This window comes from Marmota monax, unplaced genomic scaffold (assembly GCF_021218885.2).
Source record: "Marmota monax isolate L192 unplaced genomic scaffold, Marmota_monax_Labrador192_F-V1.1 WCK01_AAM20220418_F8-fsc00167, whole genome shotgun sequence".
In the NCBI taxonomy this organism is placed as follows: Eukaryota; Metazoa; Chordata; class Mammalia; order Rodentia; family Sciuridae; genus Marmota; species Marmota monax.
Genome location: NW_026694116.1, coordinates 1,333,482 through 1,354,878, shown reverse-complemented (window position 1 = coordinate 1,354,878; position 21,397 = coordinate 1,333,482). Strand labels below are relative to the sequence as shown.

At 57.4% G+C, this 21,397-nt stretch overlaps 1 protein-coding gene across 1 annotated transcript; it reads left to right on the top strand.

Moving 5' to 3' along the window:
* Positions 1 to 1,604: 1,604 nt before the first annotated feature.
* LOC131424999 (10 kDa heat shock protein, mitochondrial) lies at positions 1,605 to 2,089 on the top strand. The gene has a single exon (XM_058585861.1). It carries the CDS (start codon positions 1,658 to 1,660, stop codon positions 1,964 to 1,966), a length of 309 nt encoding a protein of 102 aa, XP_058441844.1. The 5' UTR covers positions 1,605 to 1,657; the 3' UTR covers positions 1,967 to 2,089.
* The last annotated feature ends 19,308 nt before the right edge of the window (positions 2,090 to 21,397 follow it).

Below are 21,397 nucleotides of genomic sequence, written 5' to 3'. Positions count from 1 at the left end.
AACCCAATTAAGCATTGGGCTTTCAAAATGTCTGCCACAGTCCCTGTACAGCCAAAGTTCACTGGAGCTGGGACAGACAGGGCTCCCCATCCCAACACTGGGTGGTGAGTGCAAAGCTGATGACTATCCAGCCCCATGAGCTGGGACCCTTCTGAAGCAAGGCCCATGTCTGAGGGGCACCTTAAAGGCTGACAGAAGTCCAGAATCTGGTGGAGCCTGCCCTTATCCAGGGAGGCACAGAGAGTTAAACAGATTTCACACCAACCCACACCTGCCCTCCTAGCACACCTGTACCAAAGAGTGGTGTGTGCTCTGATTGGCCGATGCAGGGGGCCTGTCCAGGCCTTGGCCAGTTGCTGCTGGAAGCCCCCTCCCCTCTCTTCAAAAGCCACCTCCCTTCTCTGAGCCTGGGTAGCAGCTTGGGGTCAGTACCCCGGAGAGGAGGCGCCTGGAGGCACCAGAGATGTTTATATAACAGACCAAGCCAGCAGCCCAGAGGAGCAGTTTCCATAGAAGGAAGGGCTGGCAGGCTGCACAGTTCACAGGCTCAGAGACTCTGAGCTCTGTCCTCTCCTCTCCTGGGGCAGGAATAGAAGGCCTCAGGCTCCTCGAGATGGCACTGCCTGTGTGTTGCATGGAACCCTGCATGGGGGCCTCAAGCCAAAAATTTTGCTAACCAGCTCTGGCTTGGGGGTCGGTGCTCAGCTTTCTGGAAGGATGGGGGCAGGGAGCCCTGGGCCTGCAGTCCACCACAGGGTGCCTTCAGGACCTCCACTCTCTGGGCCCCATCATCTACTAGCAGGAAGATAGTGGCCCACTCTGATGGTCACCACCTCAGACCCCCAGAGACTGGACACACTAGGACAATTACACATAGGTCACTGCCAGGCAAGAGGGAAGCACAGGTCAGTGCACCAGCCTCCCAGCTCCAGCAGCACCTCATCTGGGCACTCCACGGACAGCTGGGGCTGAGGAGAGGATAAGAACTAGGCAGGGGTGGCCTTCCCTCCCTTTGGCCTGGGAAGAGGATGGGCCCTTGATGAGGGGGTAGCAGCTCTTGCATTCACAAATCAGGCTGGAGAGCTCAGGCCTCGTTGTCCAGGGCCAGGGACTTGGAGGATGGGGAAAGGCAAGGGCTCTGACTAACCAGGGGTGTGTTCTGATGGCCCCAAGGCCCTTCTCTAAGGTTCAAGTGGTAGCTTGGGCCCTGCACCCCAGGGTGATTGAATTGGTCAGTCCTGCTCTCTCCCCTCCAGAGATCTGGGGGCACGGTTGACAGGTGGGGAGGGGGTGGATCTTGCTGGGTACTGCTGTTACTTTCCAGAGCCCATACGTAGCTTCCATGCCAAATGTCAGGTTAGTGCCCAGAAACATTTATGGAGTGCTTGCTGTGTACCCAGCCCCAGGTGCTTATGTGGCAGAAGAACCTGGAGTGTTATTATAACCCCCCACATGACCTCAAAACAATCTATGGCTAGCTCCAGTGTCAGAGGGACTTGATTTCCTGGGGAGGGGAGTCATCATTGGCTTGGTTGGTGGGGAGCTGTCAGCATGTCTAAAGCTCCACAGGAGCTTTTCACGTGTTCTGAGGGCCGGACTGCGGGTCTCTTTAGGGCGGCGGCACGAGAGCAGAGTCCGAGCTGCGGCGGCACGAGTCATGGCTGGACAAGCATTTAGAAAGTTTCTTCCACTTTTTGACCGCGTATTGGTCGAAAGGAGTGCAGCCGAAACTGTAACCAAAGGAGGCATTATGCTTCCAGAAAAATCTCAAGGAAAAGTATTGCAAGCAACAGTAGTAGCTGTGGGATCAGGCTCTAAAGGAAAGGGTGGAGAGATTCAGCCAGTTAGTGTGAAAGTTGGAGATAAAGTTCTTCTCCCAGAGTATGGAGGCACCAAAGTAGTTCTAGATGACAAGGATTATTTCTTATTTAGAGATGGTGACATTCTTGGAAAGTATGTAGACTGAAACAAATCACTGTTGAAATGGCATCCTATGAAGCTGCCCATTCCACTGAAGTTCTGAGATCTTTCATCATGTAAATAATTTCCATGTGTCTTTTATAATAAACTGATGATAATCTAATAACAACAACAACAACAACAACAACAAAATAAAGCTCCACAGGAGTTTTTCAGGGGCAGCAGGGCTGGGCCTCCCAGCCGGGGACTGGGGGTCCTTTTCTCTCCTGCAAGTACTGAACATGGAGCACTAGGGACAGGTAGCCCGATGCTCCCGTGTTTGGGAGGGAAGTTGAGGCTCAGAGATGTCTTGAGGAGACTGGGCCAATTCTGGCCAGGACACAGGGCACGGGGAGCCTCTGCTTGGTGGTGCCTGGTTAGAGAGGCTCAGGAACTGAACCTGGAGGGGAGGGGCAAGAGCTCAGAGGCTGGGCTGAGTCAGGGTGCCAAGGGAGCAGCTGTAAGAACATTCCAGACCACCAAGAAGGGGACCCCCACCTTTTGAAACTGATTTTTAAAATGTCTGAGTTGCTTACTGAACTTGCCCCTAAAAACCCAGAAAACACCCATCCTTGAGGGCACCTGCTGCTCAACCTCCGTGTCCACCATGGACAAGCCTGGGCCCAGACTTGTCCGCCAGCTGATGAGCCCAAGCACTGGACTCCAAGTCTAGGCCACTGACTGACTGGTGCCTGTGAATCCTGCCCTGCCCTGGGCCTCAGTTTTCCCTTCTGTTGAGTGACAGGGGAATTCCTGCCTGCCTCTTCTACTTCAACACCTCTTTGAACGTTTCCCAGAGGTTTGAGCATCTTTCCAGATGTGATAGACCAGCTGTACATTCCCAGCGGCCTGTGCTCGATACTTGGGCTGTGTTAAAGTTACATCTCAGCCTTCCTGTCCTATGGAGGCCATCCTAGAGCGCCTGGGTCTCTTGCTCCCAATCCTGACCACATAGTGACCTGTGTTTTGGGGGCCTCTGGGGCCAGCTTTGTCCCTGCTGGGCCCTGGCACCTGGACACAAATGCTTGGATGGTTTGCTGAACTATGCCAGATGCATGATGAAGGGAGTAGGCTCAGAGCATCAGCAGGCTTGGGCCTCTTGTGTAGTCACAGGGCTTCCCAAGGAGGCCACTGGGGTGTTACCTCCGTCAGCTCTTGGGCTGTGGCCCGGCGCCCTCCCAGGGCCCAGCTACAAGAACAGGTATGGCCAGGACTGTACCCATGGCCTTGTCTACTCAGGGTCCCAGCAGTCACAACTTGGAGTCCCTGCTGCCCAGAAGGGACAGTATCCCAGACACAGCCCTGCTGCTCCCTTCCACATAGAGGCCCAGGAGTGAGCTGCCCGGGCAAGTCCCCAGATAGGCACCCAGATCCAGAACAGGTAAGCTGTTGAGGCCCCAGCTGGTGTGGGCCCTGAGGCTGCAGAACTGGCCATGGGAGGCTGTTGACATTCTAGAGGTGGGCCACCGGCGGGAGTGTAGTGTGGGCTCAGGTGGAGGCCACTGGCCTGTCCGTTCCTGGTGTCTCAGGGCTCAGATCCACCTGCCCTAACTTTGGACACAAGAGATAGCAGGTGGTCCAGAGAAGGAGGCCTCACTGGACTTTCCCAGGCCCCCAGTACCCCTCAGCTGCCTGCAGAGCCTGGGCTGAGCTGGGCCTGGGGTCACTGGCCTATGCCTGCTACTTCTTGGGTCATTGCAAAGTCAGGCAGTGACAGGATGTAGACCCCAGGTGTCCTGCCTACCCAAGGCCTGCCCAAACCAAGGAGCTCCTTGGAAGAGGAATAGGCAGGGTGGGCACTGGGAGGCTAAACTCAGAAGCCTTCAGACGGGAGCTGGGCTCACAGGGAAGCTGTCTCCATGCCTGTCCTGTGCGGGGGGACACAGGCTATGAGCAGGATGCGAAGCCCAGCCAAGCCCAGGTTCTGCCTATACCCCCGTGCAGCAGACCCCCAGGATCCTGAGCAGTTGGGAGCCTAAGGACCCCTGCAGAGCCTGAGGGAAGAGGAGCTTCCACCCTGCCTGGCCCCTTGCCTGTTACAGCTCAGAACTTTCTCCAAAAAGAAAAGGCCCCAGGGGACGAAACTCTGACGCCCCGCCCCTGATCTCCGCACCAACTTGGCCTCCGAGGCTGAGTCACTGGGAGAGACAGATCCTTCCCCCACTTCCTCCTCCCCTCCTCTCTTCCTTCCCTTTTCTTTCTTCCCCCCCTCCTCTCTTTCTCTCTTCCTCCTCCCTTCCTTCCCTGTCTTCCTTTTCAGGGGTAAAAATAGCTGGAGAACTCCCTTTTTAGAAAGTTCATTTTTGTTTTTCTGGGGACAGGGACGAAGGTGGCTCCCGAGACAAGTCCTGGGTCCCAGCAGCCTCCACATGGAGCTCGGGCCTATCAGACCTTTCCATCCCTCCTGCGGGAGCCCCAGTCCTGGACACTGGGTTCTCAGGAGGCCTGGGTTTCCTGGAATTTGCTCCAGACACATTTAGACATGTTTAGAGCTTCCGTCCTCCCCCACACTCCCCCTGGCAGCCCCCTCTTAAAAACAAAATGGGGTTTGGGTTACAGGGAGCTCAGGGACTCATTCTGGAGCAGTAATGCCGAGCACAAACATTAGCAGGTACGGCACATCTGTGAGCTATTTTCGGGTCCCCAGGGGAAGGGAAAACCCCCCAACAACCCTTAAGTAAGACCAGAATTCTTCTATATTTTTTGCCTTGACAGCTAAGGAAAAAAAATTTGCCAAAAACCAGAGGTACTGCTGAGGGTGGGCGTGGGAACGCTGGGTTAGTCAGAGACGCGCTCGGGCCGTTGAAACAGGAACGGCACCTTGGTGGCAAATGCCAGTTGAATGTGCAAGCGCTTGGCACTTCTGGGTCCTGGACCGGCTTCCCATCTGCTCTCCTCTTTCTCTTGGCCCTGGGGGCTCCTTGTCACAATCAACATTTCCCTGGTAAACATTTGATACAATAATTCTCTAAAATCAGAAGGAAAGTCCGAGGCTTTCCTGTGGCTGGGAGGGTGCTTCCCCAGCCAGGAGAGAGGCTGTCTGGGCATCCCCACCCCACCCTGCCATCTCCAAGGGTTGCTGCAGCCACTTAAGACCCTGTGGCACAGCATAAATCAACAGACTGCCCCTGGGGTCGGAGGAAGGTTGGATTCCTTCCGGTGATGGAGAAGCCGGCAGGCCATGATGGATTACAGGGAGCTCAGGGACTCATTTGGAGCAGTAATGCCGAACTCAAGAGGTTCCCAGGGGCTCCCTGTGGCTTGGTGGGGGCCCAGAAGGGACCAGCCCAATCAGGGCACAAGGGAACCCCAGGGCCAGGGTCGCATCTTGCTCAGGATACCAGGCAGACTCACACGTAGGACACAGATTTCTGGCCTGCCCAAGGCAGGCAACCCCATGCTGAGTGCCACCTTGACCAGCTTTCTGTGGATCTTGGTCTGTGGCCGTGAGGAAGGGCAGCGGCCTCATAGAGTTATTAGTTTCCCACTCTTTGATTCCCGCCCATCGAAAGAATGCTGGTTCCTCTGAGGGCAGAGGCCAGAGGGGATGATTGGCCAGGCTCTTTCTATGAGGGATGAGTGTTTGGGGTTCTCCTAGTCCACCACCTAGCTGCTAAGTCCCTCTGGGCCTGGGTGACACTCAGGCATGGGTGGGGGAGGTGGGCCACTGCAATGAGTCTGACCTGAGCCATCTCTAGGGCCCTTATTCATGGTGGGGAAGGTCTGTCCTCCTTTCCCAAAACTGGGGTCCTGAGTGTGGTCATCGGAAAGTCGGCTCCTCAGCACAAGTCAAATGGGCATGGTGACCACACCTGTAATACCAGGCTCAGGAGGCTGAGGCACGAAGATCACAAGTTCAAGGCCAGCCTCAACTACTTAGTGAGACCTTGTTTCAAAGTAAAAAAATAATAAAAATGTCTAGGGATATAGCTCAGTGGTAAAGGCCCCCCGGTTCAATACCCAGCAATTTTTTTTTTTTTTTAAAGAATGAGCCTTGGAGTTCATTCCCAAGAAGAAAGTGAAGCAAAACAGATGCTGTCTGCGTGTGGGTTCAGACCCCTGTGCTCCATCCCCAGAGCCTAGAAGCCTGGGAGGATGGTGGGGGAGACAGGAGAGAGGCCTGTCCCAGGCCCTTTAGTGCCCTGGGGGCTGCTGCAGAGGGTTGGGCCAGGGGACCTGACCAAGTTTGCTGAGCATAGCTTCCCTGGGCAGGCTAGCTCCATCCATCTGTGCATCGGTCTCTGATGGTCAGTGTGCTGGGCCCCTCCCTGGCTGCAGCTGGCAGGTGGCAGGTCTTCTGTGGATCCCACACTTGTCTGTGGAGCTGATTCTGCAGAGCTGGCTCTGGGGGCCAGTGAGCAAGACAAGGCCCTTCCTGGTGGAGTCTGCCTGCACGTGGGGGACCGTGCACAGGTGTCTGGGGCAAAGGGGCTGAGCACCATCCAGTGGGTCAGGCAGACTTCCCTGAGTAGGTGAGGACGGGGGAGAAGGCTCCCCAGACAAGGTCACCAAAAACCTACCTGGGGCATGAACACTGTCCTCTGCTGTCCTCAACTCCCTTCTCTTTACCATGGGGATGGACCATGGAGCCCAAAGAGCTTACACTGTTGAGCGAAGGCCAGAGCACTGGCCGCTGGCCCCAGGCAGCCTTGGAATGCATCATGGAGGTTCTCTCCCTCTTTGCTGTGCTCCTCCTACCAGGAGGGTCTTCCTGGTTTGCCACTTGCCCCTGTTCACAAGATGGTATGGGTTGGACAGGTTCCCCTGGAATCTGTGGGTGTGACCTTATTTGGAAGTAGGGTCTTTCCAGTAATTAAGCAAAAATGAGCGAGGCAACTGACCCAGGGTCTGGTGTCCTCAGGAAAGGGAGATGTGAACCCAGAGGAGAAGACCCTGAGGAGATAGGTGGAGACAGGGCCACATGGACACAAGCCCAGGAACCAGGGACCAGGGGAGTGGTCATCCCCCGTAGCCTTCAAAGGGGCATGGCCTGGCCTTCACTTCGGCCTGGCCTCCCGGCCTAGTCAGCTCACATTTCCATGGTGGGAAGCCATCAGGTTCTCGACAGTTGGTTAGTTAGGAAACTGACATGGGCAACGGGTCCCCTGAGGATGAGGAACCCTCTAAACTGTACGGCTTTGCCCAAGGCTACCAGGGATGGAAGGAAGGCGGGCCTGAAGCCTGCAGGGCAGCTGCCTCAGCACTCCTCGGGCGCCAGGCCCTCAGACCTCTCCTCGGGTGGAAGCAAGCTGACAGCTCACTGTGACTTAAACTATGAGCGCCAGGAGCACCCACAGTAAGCTGGCGACTGCCGGCCCAGGCCCTGGGCTGCTGTGCTCCAGATACAGAGGTCCGACTGAGCCTTGAGCTAGCTCTAACCCCAAGCACAGAGCCCCGGGGGCTGCCCGGGCAGGAGCAGACCAGGGGAGGGGGCATGAGGGCAGGACTGAACCCTGTCCAGATTTCTCTGTCGGAACCCACTGTTCCAACCCTACCTAAAGGGAGAGTAAGAATCCAGACAGGATCAGGTTGGGATACAACACCCCAAGGTGGCTTTGAAAGTGGACAGGAAGTGAGGGCGGGTTCGGGTTCCATGGGTCCCGTGGAGGAGCCGGGATGGTGAGGCTGAGGCCTTGGGAGGCTGAGCTCCTCGGAGGAGCCTAAGGGAGAATGCTGCCCTCCGGAGCCCTCATGGACCAGACTCCTTGGAAGCCTTTGGGGCCAGGCCCACCAGCCCCGAGGGCACTGAGTGCCCAACCTAATGGCACCAGGAGCCTTGCTTTGTTGCCTGCCAGGGCTCTTCTTTATCAGAGGCAAAGTTGGAACCTGGGTCCTCAACTTCTAGATCAGACAGACGCCACAGGAAATCATCACCAACGGGAAGTTAGACCAGAAGGATGAGGGACAAGGTCACCAAAAACCTACCTGGGACCCTGCCAGGATCTGAGCTCCACCCTGGGGGGGTCAGGGCTGCAGCACTTGGCCTGGAATCATGGGATCCCCAGGGGAAGAGCACCGTTTTAGAGAGGGGACAGGCCCGCTCACGGGCAGATAGCAACGAGGAGGAAGCCCAGCAGCCACTGCCAGGACCACGGTCAGATTCACACGGACTCCTCCTGCAACTGTTTCCTGACCCAGCAGGTGGGAGTACCCCGGCACCCCTCTCTGAGAATCAGCTTGTCGTCTGCTACGAGGATGGGCAGCACTGTGGCCCAGTCCAGCTTGAAGGAACTGGAGTGGCTCTGGCTCCTGCTCATGGCTGGGGGCCTCGGACAAGTGGTCACTCCTCTATGAGATCCTCTCCTCCTGTTTAAAGGGACCAGAACAGGGCCAGGAGGGCAGCCCACAGGCACAGGGGTGGCCTGTCTGGGGTGGGTCTTTTCTAAGCCCTTCCTCCCCTAACCCAAGGGCCGATCTGACTCAGACCAGCTTCTCTCTGGAGGGAGTAGAAGAGCTCAGGCATCGGCCCCGGCGGGCGCCTGCACCAGGCACGGTCCCCAGCAGGCCCAGAGACAGGCCCCTGAAAGGAGGCTCCGGGAGTCAGCCTCAGCTGGCTCGGCCCAGGTGGCCTTCCTGCCCTCCTCTCCAAAGGAGAACAGAGCACTTGAGGAACCAGAGCCCAGGAGAGGACTCCCCCCCTGGCCTCCTGAGGGGAGGGACCTGCCCGTCCCCCGTGGGCCCTGCGGCTGGCCGTGGAAGCAGCAGGAAGGCCAGCCATCCAGGGGCTGACGGTGGAGAGCAGCCTAGGGCCACAGCACAGCGGGCAGCTGAGCCTCCCTAGTGGGGACACCGAGGCAGGGAACCCCAGGGCTGGACCACTCGGCCAGCAGAGGGGCCCAGGCCTGTCCTGCCCAGGCTTCATCCTCCATGTCCCCCTGTGGGAGCAACTTGTTTGTGCACTTCAAGGCCAGTTTAGGGGGAAGATGTGTTCGTGTTCACTGGTTAAATTGTTCTTAACAAACGAAAATGGCTCTCCCCGTTATAAAGATCCAAACAAGCCACATAGAAAGGCCGCGGTGCCCACGATCCTGCCACAGAAAGGGCCTTCATTCAAGCCCTGGCCTCGCGGCTCTGGACTCGCTGAGGACAGTGTTGCATGGGTCTCACCTGCTTGGCACAGTATGGGATGGACAGACAGATGCCACACAGGTGGGTGGCCTGAAAAGCTTCCATTTCCATCCTGCACCTGCCAGCGGCCACACCCCTCCAGAAACAGGGGAGCTCACTCCTTGTAGCCCAGGGTTCTTGTCACCTAGAGGAAGAGCCTGTGTTCTGAATGGGCAGGGAGCTCTGGGCACAGGTCAGCCTGATGGAACCAAAGTCAAGATGAGACTCTTGAGTGTCTTGAGACACCCTTTGACCCACTGTGATGGAGGCCACTATGGCCTGGCAGTGGTCATGGTCAGGGTGAATGGGGCACATGAGGACAGCAACCTGTGTCAATAACCCTGGGTAGGACCCCAAGGCCCATGGATCCTGGTCAGTTCCTGGGCCTTGTGTCTGGTCCTCTTTTCCAGCTTTTCCTGCCTCTGGAGCCAGGACTCCCCCACCCCCGGGTGCTCTCGGCTACCCTAGTAAGCGGGCTGTTCTGCGCTGTGCCTCCGGCTCCCAGTGTGTGGGGTGTACCTGCTCTGGCCCGGTGGCAGGGCTATGGCCCCGGCCTGGCTGTGGTCAACACTTGAAGTAGAGAGCTCTGGCTGGGGACCCACTTCTCCCCATATCCTCTGCCCCGTGTTCAGACTCTTTGTGTCCAGGCGTGGCCCAGGCTGAACGCAGCGCCCGTCTTCCAGGGACCTGAGCCATCTTGTACTGTGGGAAGGGCCTTGGCCCAAAGCCTATCACTGCAGACCCTGTGTCCACCCCTTCCTTGCAGGCCACTGAGGCCAGGCCAGGGTTCTATCGCTGCTTGCCTCTGACTTGTAGCCCCCTTCCCACAGTGGGCCCCTTCCTCCAGCTGAGGACCCACCGCCCCTTGCCACTTCCTCTCTGCAGACCAGCTGGGGCTGGGGCTGGTGGCAGCAGCCGCACAGGCGTTGGCTCTGGGGAAACGGCTGTGTCCTCCCATATGCCGAGCTGCGCCTGCCGACGAGGTCCCAGCCAGCAGGTGTTTCCTCACCCAGGTGTTCAGGGACCTCAGAGCCTCACGGAGGATCAGAGGTGCTCCGGGCCCCACGGCCAGAGTATGGACTCTGTTTACTCTTGGAAGCGGCTTCCTCTATGGTGTGGGGACCCAGCCTGCCCAGGACTCATCTCCACCACCTGGACCCAAGGCCAAGGCCCCGAGCTTCCAGACACCCACAAACTGGGGGCTCAGAGCTCCTGCAGTGCCCAGGGTACTGGGCCAGCGACACATGCAGGTGGGCAGAGTGTGGAGAAGCTCCAGGCTGGATTGAAGAGGGACTGGGGACAGCCAAGGGCACCCCATCCTGATGTGGGCAGTGACCTGCAGCAGCCGACCTCAGCTGGTCCACGGTGGGCCCAGCAGGGAGCAGGTGCTCAGTGCTGGAGTTGACAAGGTGGGTGTCCCCTGGGCCCTGAGGACCTCTGACAGAAGGGGCACCCTGCTTCCAGATTGGCCATCACCTGCCACTGGGGTCCACGGCGGGCTGTCTGTGGGTCCCTTGGGCCCTGTCCTCCTGCCGCACCCCAGGACAGCAGCCGCTGCCTCCAAGGGCGGCTCATTTTCTTTGTCCTGGAGGAAGGAAGTCTTCCCAGGGTGCAGGGCCCGCCGGGAAGGCCACACCTCCTGGGGTGGGAACGAGGCCCTGACACCGCTCCACTCTAACTGGAGAAGGCTGGGTTCCAGGCCTGTTCTGTGGTGAGCCAGGGGTCTGAGCACTGACCTTACCTTCCTCACTTGAGCTATGGAGGCACTTCTGCCTACTCCCCTCTTCCCATGGCATGGGCCAGGGTTGAACATTCTGGGAACTTCATGAAAGTTGAGGCTGTTTCATCCATATTGTCTCCACTGCCCCTTGGGAACATCAGCTAAAGCGAGTTGGGCATGTGGTCATTCCCAGGTCAAGGTAGGGGCTTTGTAGTTTGTTCCTGCAGCACCCTCACCCCAAGACATCTGGTGACCCAACACCAACCCCAGCCTGGAGTTTGCAATCAGGCGGCGTGGGGTAGGTGTTGATAGCCCACTTGGAGATGTCTCGGGATGGTGGGGGGCAGTGATCTTACTGCCCCTGAGCCAGGCCTCACACAGGCCCCACTTCTGCCCTCCAGCCTCAGGAGTTGCAGCCTCTTGGGGCTTGGGCAGCCTCTAGGGCCCACCCGCACTCAGCAGGGCCCCTTCTCCGCTGCTGTGTGTCTGGGGACAGCTTCTACAGGATGGGTAGTGAGCAGGGCCATTGGGCCAGAAAAAAATGGGTGCAGTGGGCTGAGACCTGCTGGGTGAGCCTGGCCCTGGCCAGCCCAGCTGCCCAGCAGCCCTGGGACCTGGGGCTGAGGCCAACAGTAGAATCAGACAATTACCTCCAGCCACCCAGGTCCGGGCGGCCTCCGGCTGGCTGCAGTAAACAGGAAGGTCCACGGGGGGCTGGAGGCTCTTGTGAAAAAGGAAAGAGCTAGGTCAGAGGCTTCACAAAACGTTCAAAGTCGGCAGGAAGCAATGACTTCTCCGTGTCTGTATCCACCTGGCTCGCTGAGCCAGCTGCTGGCTGACGGCTTTGCCACTGGCCACGTGGGGACTTCTCAGGAGCCCACGCACCCCCCAAGACAAGCCCAGCTCCAGCCAGGCTCTGTGTCCTGCCCTCAGCAGGGGCCCCGCCCCACGTGGCCCTTGTGGCCTATGCTGTGACCCTGGGCACAGGCTGCCCAGCTGGGGCAGTGCCTGGGAGACTTTGGCCCACTGAGGGCAAGGCAGTTCAGACCACCCTGGGGTTGGTGGCAGGTGTCCCCCACAGCACTCAGACAGACAGGTCCTCTGTCTCTGACAAGAGCCCCTCGTGGGTGAAGCAGCCCAGGAAGTTTCCAGCAGACCCCGGGGGCTTTCTGAATCCGCCCTGGACAGTGAACCTGCCCCATGCAATGAGAGTGGGACCACGTGGAGCTGGGTGAGCCATGGCACACCCCGCCCTCCTGCCGGGCGGAGCACTGCCAGGAGCAAGGACTTCAGGCAGGTGTGCCCTGGCTCTGGGGGCAGGACCAGCCCAGGAAGCAGTGTTCTCCATCCCGATGGAGCCCAGATGGACTCCAACGGCCTCGGGCAGCGAGAGGCACTAAGTGTTCATGTTGGTGACCTGGCTGCTGTGCTCCTGGGAGCCACTCCTGAGGAAATAACAGGGGGCCTGGAAACCACTGCTGCGAGATGCGCTGGCTGCACCGTTCACCCTGGGGAACCTAGAAATAGCCCAGGTGTCGGGGGGCTCCGATCAGCGCAGACGGAATCATGGCGGGGCCTGAGGACGTCCTCAGCGTGGGAAACGTTCATGGGCTGGAGGTGGGGAGCAGGCTGCCCTGGCGAGGATTCCCAGCTGGCAGAGCGACCCCGGCGTGGCTTTAGGACACACATGTGTGGGAGGCAGGAAATACCCGTGTACAGCTGGCCTTCCCGCGGTGGGAAGCAGTGGCCCGGCTCCTGCGCCTTCTGCTGTGTTGGGACCATCCCACAAAGCTGATTTACGGGCCTTGGTCTTCACCCCCAGCTCAGAGAGCCTCCCCCACCACAGGCTCCAGATTCCTGGGCCTGTCTCTGGGCTGTTGAGTGGGCGGGGGGGGGGGGCAGTTCCCTCACAACAGGCAGAGACTCCCCAGGGTGCATGGAGGGAGAGCAGCCGCGGGTGCTCAGTCCAGAGGCAAGGATCAGCCACCCAGTGGGAGTCCCAAGATCCAAACCTCTGTCCCTCACAGGTCTGTCTACACTGTGCCCTCTGGCCCACCAGTCCACCAGGAGGCTGGGAGGCCTAGAGGCAGGCACTGGGAGGAAGGGTGCTGGGGGGTGACTGTCAGGGGGGCAGTGGGGAGGGCTGTCCCCTTGCCCAAGCACACACTGGCTCTAGGGTGAGACCTGGGCTCAGTCAGGGGCAGAGGGAAGAGGACTTGAGTCCCTGAGGACAGTGCGTGCAAGGAAGCACCGATTCTGCCTGGGAGAACCAGGCTGCGCCAGCCACCTGCAGCAGGGCCTGCCAGGATGGAGGGTGGTCCAGGGTGGGGGATGCAGGTGCCGCCCCGTGCGCTGTGTGTCTGGTCTGGGTCAGGGCTCCTGAGGGGGTTGGGCCAAGAGAGAGCCCGCCTGCACCAGGTGGGCACAGTCCTGGGCTGAGGCTGTTGGTGACTCTTGTTCTTTCTGATGCCTTCTCACAACGTCCGTAAGAACTGGGCTCTTTTGAAGGGCAGGCAAACTGAGTCACATGGGGGAAAAGGTAGAGAGGCAGGATTGGGAGCAGACTACCCCAGCAGCCATATCCTGCAGCTGGGTGGTTCCTAGGACACACCCCCAGAGTTCCCTGGAACTTTCAGCTTTCAGGAGATTTCCCAGGGAGAGGATCTGAGCCTTCCCCAGAGTCCCCAAGCCCCCACACCCCCATGGCCGTGCCAAAGGCAAGAGCCAGGGCGGTGTCTGGCAGGTGGCCTGTGCCGACACCCCAACAGAGCTGCCCTCCTGGCTTCTCTCTGGCCAGAGGGGTCTGGATGGTGGGGATGCTCTGCCCTTTGATAGCTTGGGACCCTGGAGGCCCTGCCCAGAGCCCCCTGCCCCTCTTTTTTGGAAAACCACCCTCAGGCTGTGCTAGCTTAGGCTCAAGTCCTATAGTCAGGGAGGGGCCTCCCTCTGGGCCATCTTCAGCTAGGAGTGGCTAGGGCGGGGCTGTGTACATCACTCTGCAAATAATTTCTACTCTTTCTGCTGAAAACTTAATTTCAGAGAAGAACTTGGAGCAAACAGGGAGATGGCCAGGCTGGGAAAGGCCTGCCCAGACCCAGGACCTGCCAGAGTGAAGGGGCACATCTTCCCACCATTAATCACCTGGATACTCACACAAGAGGCAAGCAATTAGGAGGCTAAGTGGGGCGTTTATCTCCTTCTCCCTGCTGGGTGGGATGGGCCTGGGCAAGCCTCCCTCAGGCCCACAGGCCTGCACAGGGCCTGGCTCCCGGCTCCCAGCTCCCAGGCTCCCAGGCTCCTGGGCTCCCAGCTCCCTGGTCCCTTCAGTCGCTTTCTGGAGGTAAACCCTGTGCTCCCTCACAGTGCTGGGGAGGGGAGCGGCAGCACAAGCTGCAGAGCTCCCATTTGCTCCTCCAGATGAGGCACAGGGTACAGGACCTGTGGGGAAGCCCTGTCTGTGACTTCACCTCCGCGGACCTTGTCTTCTCTCCTGAATGCCAGGCAGCCCTTGTCTCCTCCCAGGGCTGTGCAAGGCCAGTGGGATAACCTGGGCTGCAGACAGGCCGAGGCCAGCAAAGGAGCACAGGGATCAGAGGACAGGGAGGGACTCAGGAGAGGGGGCTGTCACGGGCTTCACGGCACAGAAGGCAATGCCCCAGGCCCCTGCTACAGGGTGTTGGTTCTGTGAAATGTCCAGACTAGGAGACCTGGAGACACAGCAAGCCCTTGGTCGGGGGGAGGGTCACGGTGGCTGCCCACGGGAGTGGGGTTCCCCTTAATGTGGTGAGGGTGCTCTGGAACCAGAGAGGTGGCAGTCACAGGCAATGGAAGTGCTGAGAACCTTATGGGCGGCTTGAAAGTCACTCTTGTGTCGTGGGAATTTCACCTCAGCTTAAAAAGCAAGAGTGTCGGGTGGGCTCATGGGCTGCAGGCCCTACCCCAGCTCTGGCCCTACCCCAGCTCTGGGCCTCCCCAGTCTGGGGAGCCCAGGGGTCTCAGGTGAGCAGAGTCCTTCAGGGAGTTGTCCTGCCCGCAGGGGTGGTGCTGGGCTCTGACCCAGCCCCCTAGCTCCAGAGCAGGCACCCCTTCTGAAACAGGTGGGCACTGGAGAGTGGGTGAGGTCACCTTCAGCAGCCCTGTTCTCCTAGGGCATCCTCAGAGGCAAGAAAAGACCGGACCAGGCCTGAGATGCAGGCTCTGTGGCCACATTAACAGCTCTGCCTGGTGGACAGCCCTCCCGACCACATCCGGGGTGAAGGATGGCCGGAGTCTGGGCCTGCCCTGCATATAAACAGTTCCTGCTCCCCCTTCCTGTCCCCGAGGCCCCTCACCCTGGGGCCAGGCCTCCTTTCTGCTTCGATGTGGCCCAGCGCCCAGTTGGGACCAGGAAGCTGAACCAGGGCCAGGCAAGGGACAAGGAGGCGGCCAGGCAGGACGGAGCCAAGGCCACAGCTGGCTGGGACAGTTGTCTGCAAGCTGACATGGTACACACCACCGGCCACCAGCGCAGGGCACCAGTGGTGTGGCTGACCCTGTTCTCTGTTACACGCTGGAGGCCCAGGAAGACCTGGCACTGCGGCTGCAGAGGCCGCCCCCCCTTACAGCTCAGCCCCAGGTTCCAGCCTGAGATACAGCCGACCAGGCCTCTGGGGGCTCAAAGACCACCTCTCCAGGGACCTTGCCTGCCGGCTCCTCCGTCTCTGCAGGGTCAGTCTTCCCTCCCGACCCCCCACACAGTTGGGAAGAGGACTCTTGTAGGGGGGCGGGGGGCCTTGGGCTGGGTGCAGCTCCAGAGAGCGTATACACAGGGTGCCGTGCTCCCACCATTCCCGCCGGACCCAAGAGCTGCACTGGGAGCCTGGGCCTGGAGCAGCCTCCCTGGCTTTCGGAAGAGGATGGGCCTTCCTCCCCAGGTGACGTCCCCTCCTGCTTCCCAGTCCCTGGGCTGGGAGCTCAGAGCAGTCCAGACAGGAGGGGAAGCCCAGTCCTCAGGCAAGACACAGGCACGGGGCAGGGGCAGCTCCTGCCCTGAGTGGGCTTGCGGTGGAGATGGCCCTTGGCCATGCTTCCGCCACTTGCTGGCCTGAGGTGGGCAGGCAGAAAGGCTCCTGTGTGCCCCAGCCCCCAGGCTGCATCTTCCTGTGGCCCAGGCCGCCCAGGCTTTCGTGACCGCGGGCAGTCCTGGTGGTCAGGCCTCTCCTTCCCCAGCCCTCCCTCCTGGAGTCCTGCCGGCCCCTGCCGCTCTCTAGGCTCCGCTTCCCCACCCTCATGACAACCTGCTGCCTGGCCCCAGGGGCTCGCGCTCCTCTGGAAGTGTCACCACCCAGGTTTCACAGATGGGAACCCGAGTCTGGGGGCAGAGATCACACGCAGACCTGCAGCCGGCGGGGCTCTGCTCTGAGCCCCAGCCACCATGGACATGGGGTGGCTCATGTCCCCTCCATCTCGGCCCTGGGAGCAGGCCAGAATGTCTCTTCTGCCCAGTCCCCAGGGAGGGGACTGAAGTGAGGTGCTTTAGGGACGCTCCCAGGTGCCCTCCCTGCTCTCCCGCCCCGGTGCAGCCGCTGGGATGGCGGCTGGGCTCCCAGCGGTGCCATTTGACCTCAGCCACCTGGCATCCTCCGGGGCTTCTGGGGTCTCTCCAGTCCTGTGAGACCTGCTAGGGGACTGAGAGGCCCGGCCGGGACAGCAGCCAGGTCTCTGGGAGATCAGCAGGACCAGCGCCCAGCCCTTGTGCGGGTCACGGCCTGTCCGAGGGCTTCCCTCCTCCCCTCCTGCCTTTCCACCCATCTCCCCTATGCCCTCTCAGACCCAGTCTCTGGTCCCACTTTACTGTGAGGTCACGAGGCGAGGGGGAAGTTTTCTAGGCTACCGGGAAGCCAGGGCTGCCCAGGTCAGTGGCCATCCCTCCAGCTACGCAGGGCACCTGAATCACTGCACTGGAAGACCCTGAGGCTTAGACCTTGCCAATCTCATCCCTCTCTGCCCCTGCCTGGACCCAGTGAGTGACAGAAGGCTGGAGGTGGCCGGGCTCTGGGTGCTGGGCTAGCCAGTGCAGGGGGCTTCAGGCAGCCCCCCAGCTTAGGCAGCATTCTTGGGATGCCTGTGTGCGCTCAGTGGCCAAGGCCTCTCCACGCACACACTCGGGGCCTCGTACACAATGGCCCCTGCCAGCCTGGCTGGGCAGACCACCCCTAATCACCCCCACCCCATTGTCCTCTTCTCTGGGGATGGAGCAGCACGAGGGGACAGCGGCTGCTGGAGGCTGGGAATGCAGAGAGGGTGAATAGCCATGCAAATGAGATGCTGATGAGGCTCCCTCCCAGCCCGACTCAGGCCTTCCCACCAGCCCTGGGCAGCTCCGGCCAGGGGGCTGACCTCTGTGGAGGGGCACCCGCCTGGCCTTGGCCTGGCTCAACCCTTCCACCTACCCAGCTGGGCAGGTGCCTCTCTGCTTGGTCCCGCACAACTCGTCCTTGTCATAAAGGAAGTTCACACCCGCCCATGACGTGGCTTGCCACTGTGTCCCATGTGCCAAGGTCTGAGTTTGAGAAGATGGATTCCTGACTGTGGCTGGACTGAGTCTGCCCAGCACAGCAGTGTTTGAAGATTGAATAAGAGACCCCTGTCCCACATACTCCAGAAACCTTACCTACACCCAGAACAGGGGTTCTAGCCCTGCACCCTCAACCCTGCTGCCCTCTTGCCCCTCTCCTGTGTTGTTTCCAACCTCCGTGTCCCTCCTGAAGCAGAGGGGTCCTGTGGGCCCTTCCACAACAGGACCCTGCAGGCAGCCAGCAGGCTCTGCCCTGGCCCTCTGTGTTCTCCGGGCCACTGTACCTCGCAGGCCTGCCCTCTTCCCAGCGCTGGGATGTCACCTTACCCAACGTTGAGCAGGCAGGAGGCCTCCCTAGAGGTGGGCCGGGGGATACACCTTTCTAACGTGGAGAGACTGCAGAGACTGCGGCTGTTGACAACAACGTGTGGTCCCTGTCTCCTCCCACTGCCACTGGAGCATGTATTCAAAGCCACTGCCGATCTGATAGCAAACATTTTATCAGTGCAGTTTTAATTTGCATTTCCATCACCAAGAGTGCCTGTGAGCATCACTCCCTGTGTGTGCGACCATTCATGTTTCCTCATGTGACCTCTCTGTTCAGATCCTTGGTTTTTTCATTCTCCTGCTACTGAATCATTAACCTTTTTACTGAATTGTTGGAGCTTTTTACATATGAAACAAGCTAGCCCTTTGTCTCATGATATTTTCCTATGATCATGAGAACATTTTTCCCATTGTGCTAAATGGTAGACTTTGACTCTGCTTGAAGGGATTTTTGCTATGCAGAAGTTTTATCTTGTGTAGCTGAATTTATCAAAAGTAATTTTTGTCTATTGGATTTTTGTGCTTGGCAGGTGCTTACCAAGTTCCCACCACAAGATATTAGTGTGCTTGTTTGAATTTGTGGTGCTGGGGATCAAACCTAGGCCCTGGCTGGGCAAGAGCTCTACCACCAAGGCACACCCCGACCCCTTTTTATTTTTTGTTTTGAGGCAGAGTCTTGCTAAGTTGCCCAGGCTGGCCTCAAGCTTTTGATCCTCCTGCCTCAGTCTCCCAAGTCACTTACACTTCAGGTGTGCACCACTGCATCAGGCTCGCCTCAAGGTTTTAAAGGTCTTGCTGCCTAGCACGCGCAGGCTAGGGGTCCAGCACTGCTTCTTTTCTCTCCCGCTAGTCTCTGTGCTTTGATCTTTCAAAGTCTCCAGTCCGTCTGCAATCGGTTTTGTATGAGGTGCAAGATGTAGGGTGACCCCAGTCCTTGCAGTTGGCCGTCTGGTTGTAGGTGCCGCTGGGTCCTGGGATCCGTTCAGCCTGTCCCAGGCATCTGAGTCTGCTCTGGGCTCTGCCGCTCCACTGACCCATTGGCTGATTCTTGTGATCGTGGCACCTAGTTTTAATCCCAGTCACTTCCTCTGTGTTTCAGTGCCTTGTGGACGGTCCCCTCCTCACTTTGGCAGAGACGCAGAAGCCCACCCGACATCCACAGCCTTGTCTCTTCCTCCTTTGTGACTCAGCCGTGTTTGAGGCAGCAGAGCATTAAGAACTTGATTTTCCAGTCTCTGTTGCAGAGAAGTGTGGCCACGGGACCAGGTTCTGACCCAAGAGGACAGAGAGAGTGGAGGTGTTGGTACAGGGCTCCCAGGAGCTGTGCTTCCATTTCCTCCAGCTTCCTGGAATGCAGGGCTGATGACTGGAGCCCCAGTACTAGTTTGGGGCCACTGGGCAAAGTTGGGATGGGAACCCCATGACAGGGGGTGGGAAAGAGAGAGGGGTCACCACAGCACTGAGCTGCCAGCCTCACTCAGGGATTCTCTCACAGGGGAGAGAAATAGGCATCGACTCTTTAGGCTGAGGCAGGAGGATGGCAAATCTGAGGGCAGCTTCAACTCCCAGTGCTGCAAAAAAAACGAAGAACAAAGAGCGTATTAACCCCCCACCAAAGTGCAGCACCATTATATTTATAGGTTTATTGAAGATCGACATCTTCAAGCCATTGAGTCTTTATTTAAAAGTTAGACTTTCCATTTACTCAAATTAATTACTCAAATATTCTTTTATGTCCCTCAGTTGTACTAAAAGCTTCCTAAATATAGACCTGGCATATTTCTTAAAAAGTTGACTTAATTTCTGTTGAATCATGTAGAGGGCCTTTTTCTTCAAACATGGGCTGCTGGTACATATGACCCCTCTGCAGGGCTGGTGGGGATTCTATGACTGGTGCTTGGGGATGGGGGTCATGCCAACACAGCTCTGTGGTTAGTTTTGGTACTGAGATTCCTGCATTAATTTTGCTCCCAACGACCTTAAGGAATTCTCTTTTTGCTTGAAATCTTTTTTTTTTTTAGTTATAGGTGTACACAATACTTTTATTTTATTTTTATGTGGTGCTAAGGATTGAACTCAGTGCCCCACACATGCTAGGCAAGCACTCTACCTCTGAGCCACAACCCCAGCCCCTGCTTGAAATCTTTTGACTTTTTGAAGTATTTAACCAAAACATTGGCAAATAATGACAATTTTATATCTCATTTTCCCAGTATTTATGACTTTATTTCTTTCTCTTGTCTAATTGCATTGGCTGGCATCTCTAGAAACACAGTAAATATTGGTGGACACCCTTGTCCTATTGCTGATGTTAAAAATATGCTTCTAGATCTTCAGGAATATGTTGGGTTGTGGTTAAGATAGAAAAATGTTATCAAGTAAAGGAAGTATTTGGTCATATTTTATTATGATTGTTTTAGTGCTAAGGATAAGGATTGAATCCAGGCTAGGGAAACACTCTACTATGGAGCTACACACCAGACCCTATGATTTTCTTTTTCTTTTTTTTAACTAAATCAAGAATTTGTTACAATTGTCAGATGCCTTTTAGGCACAAATGAAGGTGAATATTTTATTTTATTTTTATTTAGTCAATAGTGAGGTATAATCATATATTGCAGAGTACAGAAAGGAAACAGATGGTCTACTCAGAGGAGGGGACCTGGGGGATTTAGTGAGGGGACACTGTATAGAGGCCTGGGCAGGGAAGCAGCAAGGCTGTGCAGCTGGCACTTTAAGAGCTGAAGGCGTAAAGGGTAAGGGACTGAGTTCAGAACCTGCAGGGCCACCCAGGGTAGTGTCTGTGGCAGGGTAATGAGCTTGGAGCTGGAGTACAGGCCAGAATCTGACTTCCCAAGGACTATGGAGGTAAGAGTTCACAGTTTTCTGGACAATAGTGGACCCTTCACATTGTATCTGCCTCTTGTACCTTCTGGGCTCTGCAAGCTCATACTGTCCTAGGACTTTTCACTGATTTTTCAACAGAGAAGTTCGTCAGTGTTTTCATATATCCATGCAAGTTTAGTTGGGTTTGGCATTAATATTACACTGCCTTCATAAAATAAATTTGGGAGTTTTTCTTCTCCTCCTTTTGCATTTTCCTCCATTTTGGGCTGAGACAGGCTACCCAGCTCTCTGGGAGGACCCCTCTGCAGGGTTGGTGGGGATTCTATGATGTGCTTGGGGAGGGGGCCATGCCAGCCCAGCTCTGTGGTTACTGATATGTCAGATTGTCTGTATTTTCTAGTGTGAGTTCTGGTGAAGTTGTCCATTTTGTCCAGGTCTTTCGAGCCCATTTTCACTGAGCTCAGCAAAGTGGTCCCTAAGAACTCTGTGCTGAACCAGGTATGGTGGCCACACCTGCAATCCCAGCCTGTGCAACTTGGCAAGACCCTGTCTCAAAATAAAAAATAAAAACAGCCAGGGATGTGGCTCTGTGGTAGAGCACCCCTGGGTTCAACCCCCACTACCAAAAAAAGACAAAAGAAAAGTAATTCACAGTTTTCTGGAAAATAGTGGACTCTTCACATCGCATCTGAAGAGGTAGTTCCGCAGACCAGGGCACCTGCCCAGAAAGTGCAGGTGCAGGCTGGCAGGCGGGCGGGTGAATGACATAGGGTGGAGTTTCTCACCATCATTATTTTAATCATAATAATCACCTCTGTGTTGGCCTAGCAGCTCCAGGTACCAAGCACCGTGTAATCCCTTGAGTGTAACTGGGGACACTG

Coding starts and splice junctions, on each gene's coding strand:
- LOC131424999 (XM_058585861.1), top strand. CDS start 1,658: ATGGCTGGACAAGCATTTAGAAAGTTTCTTCCACTTTTTGACCGCGTA.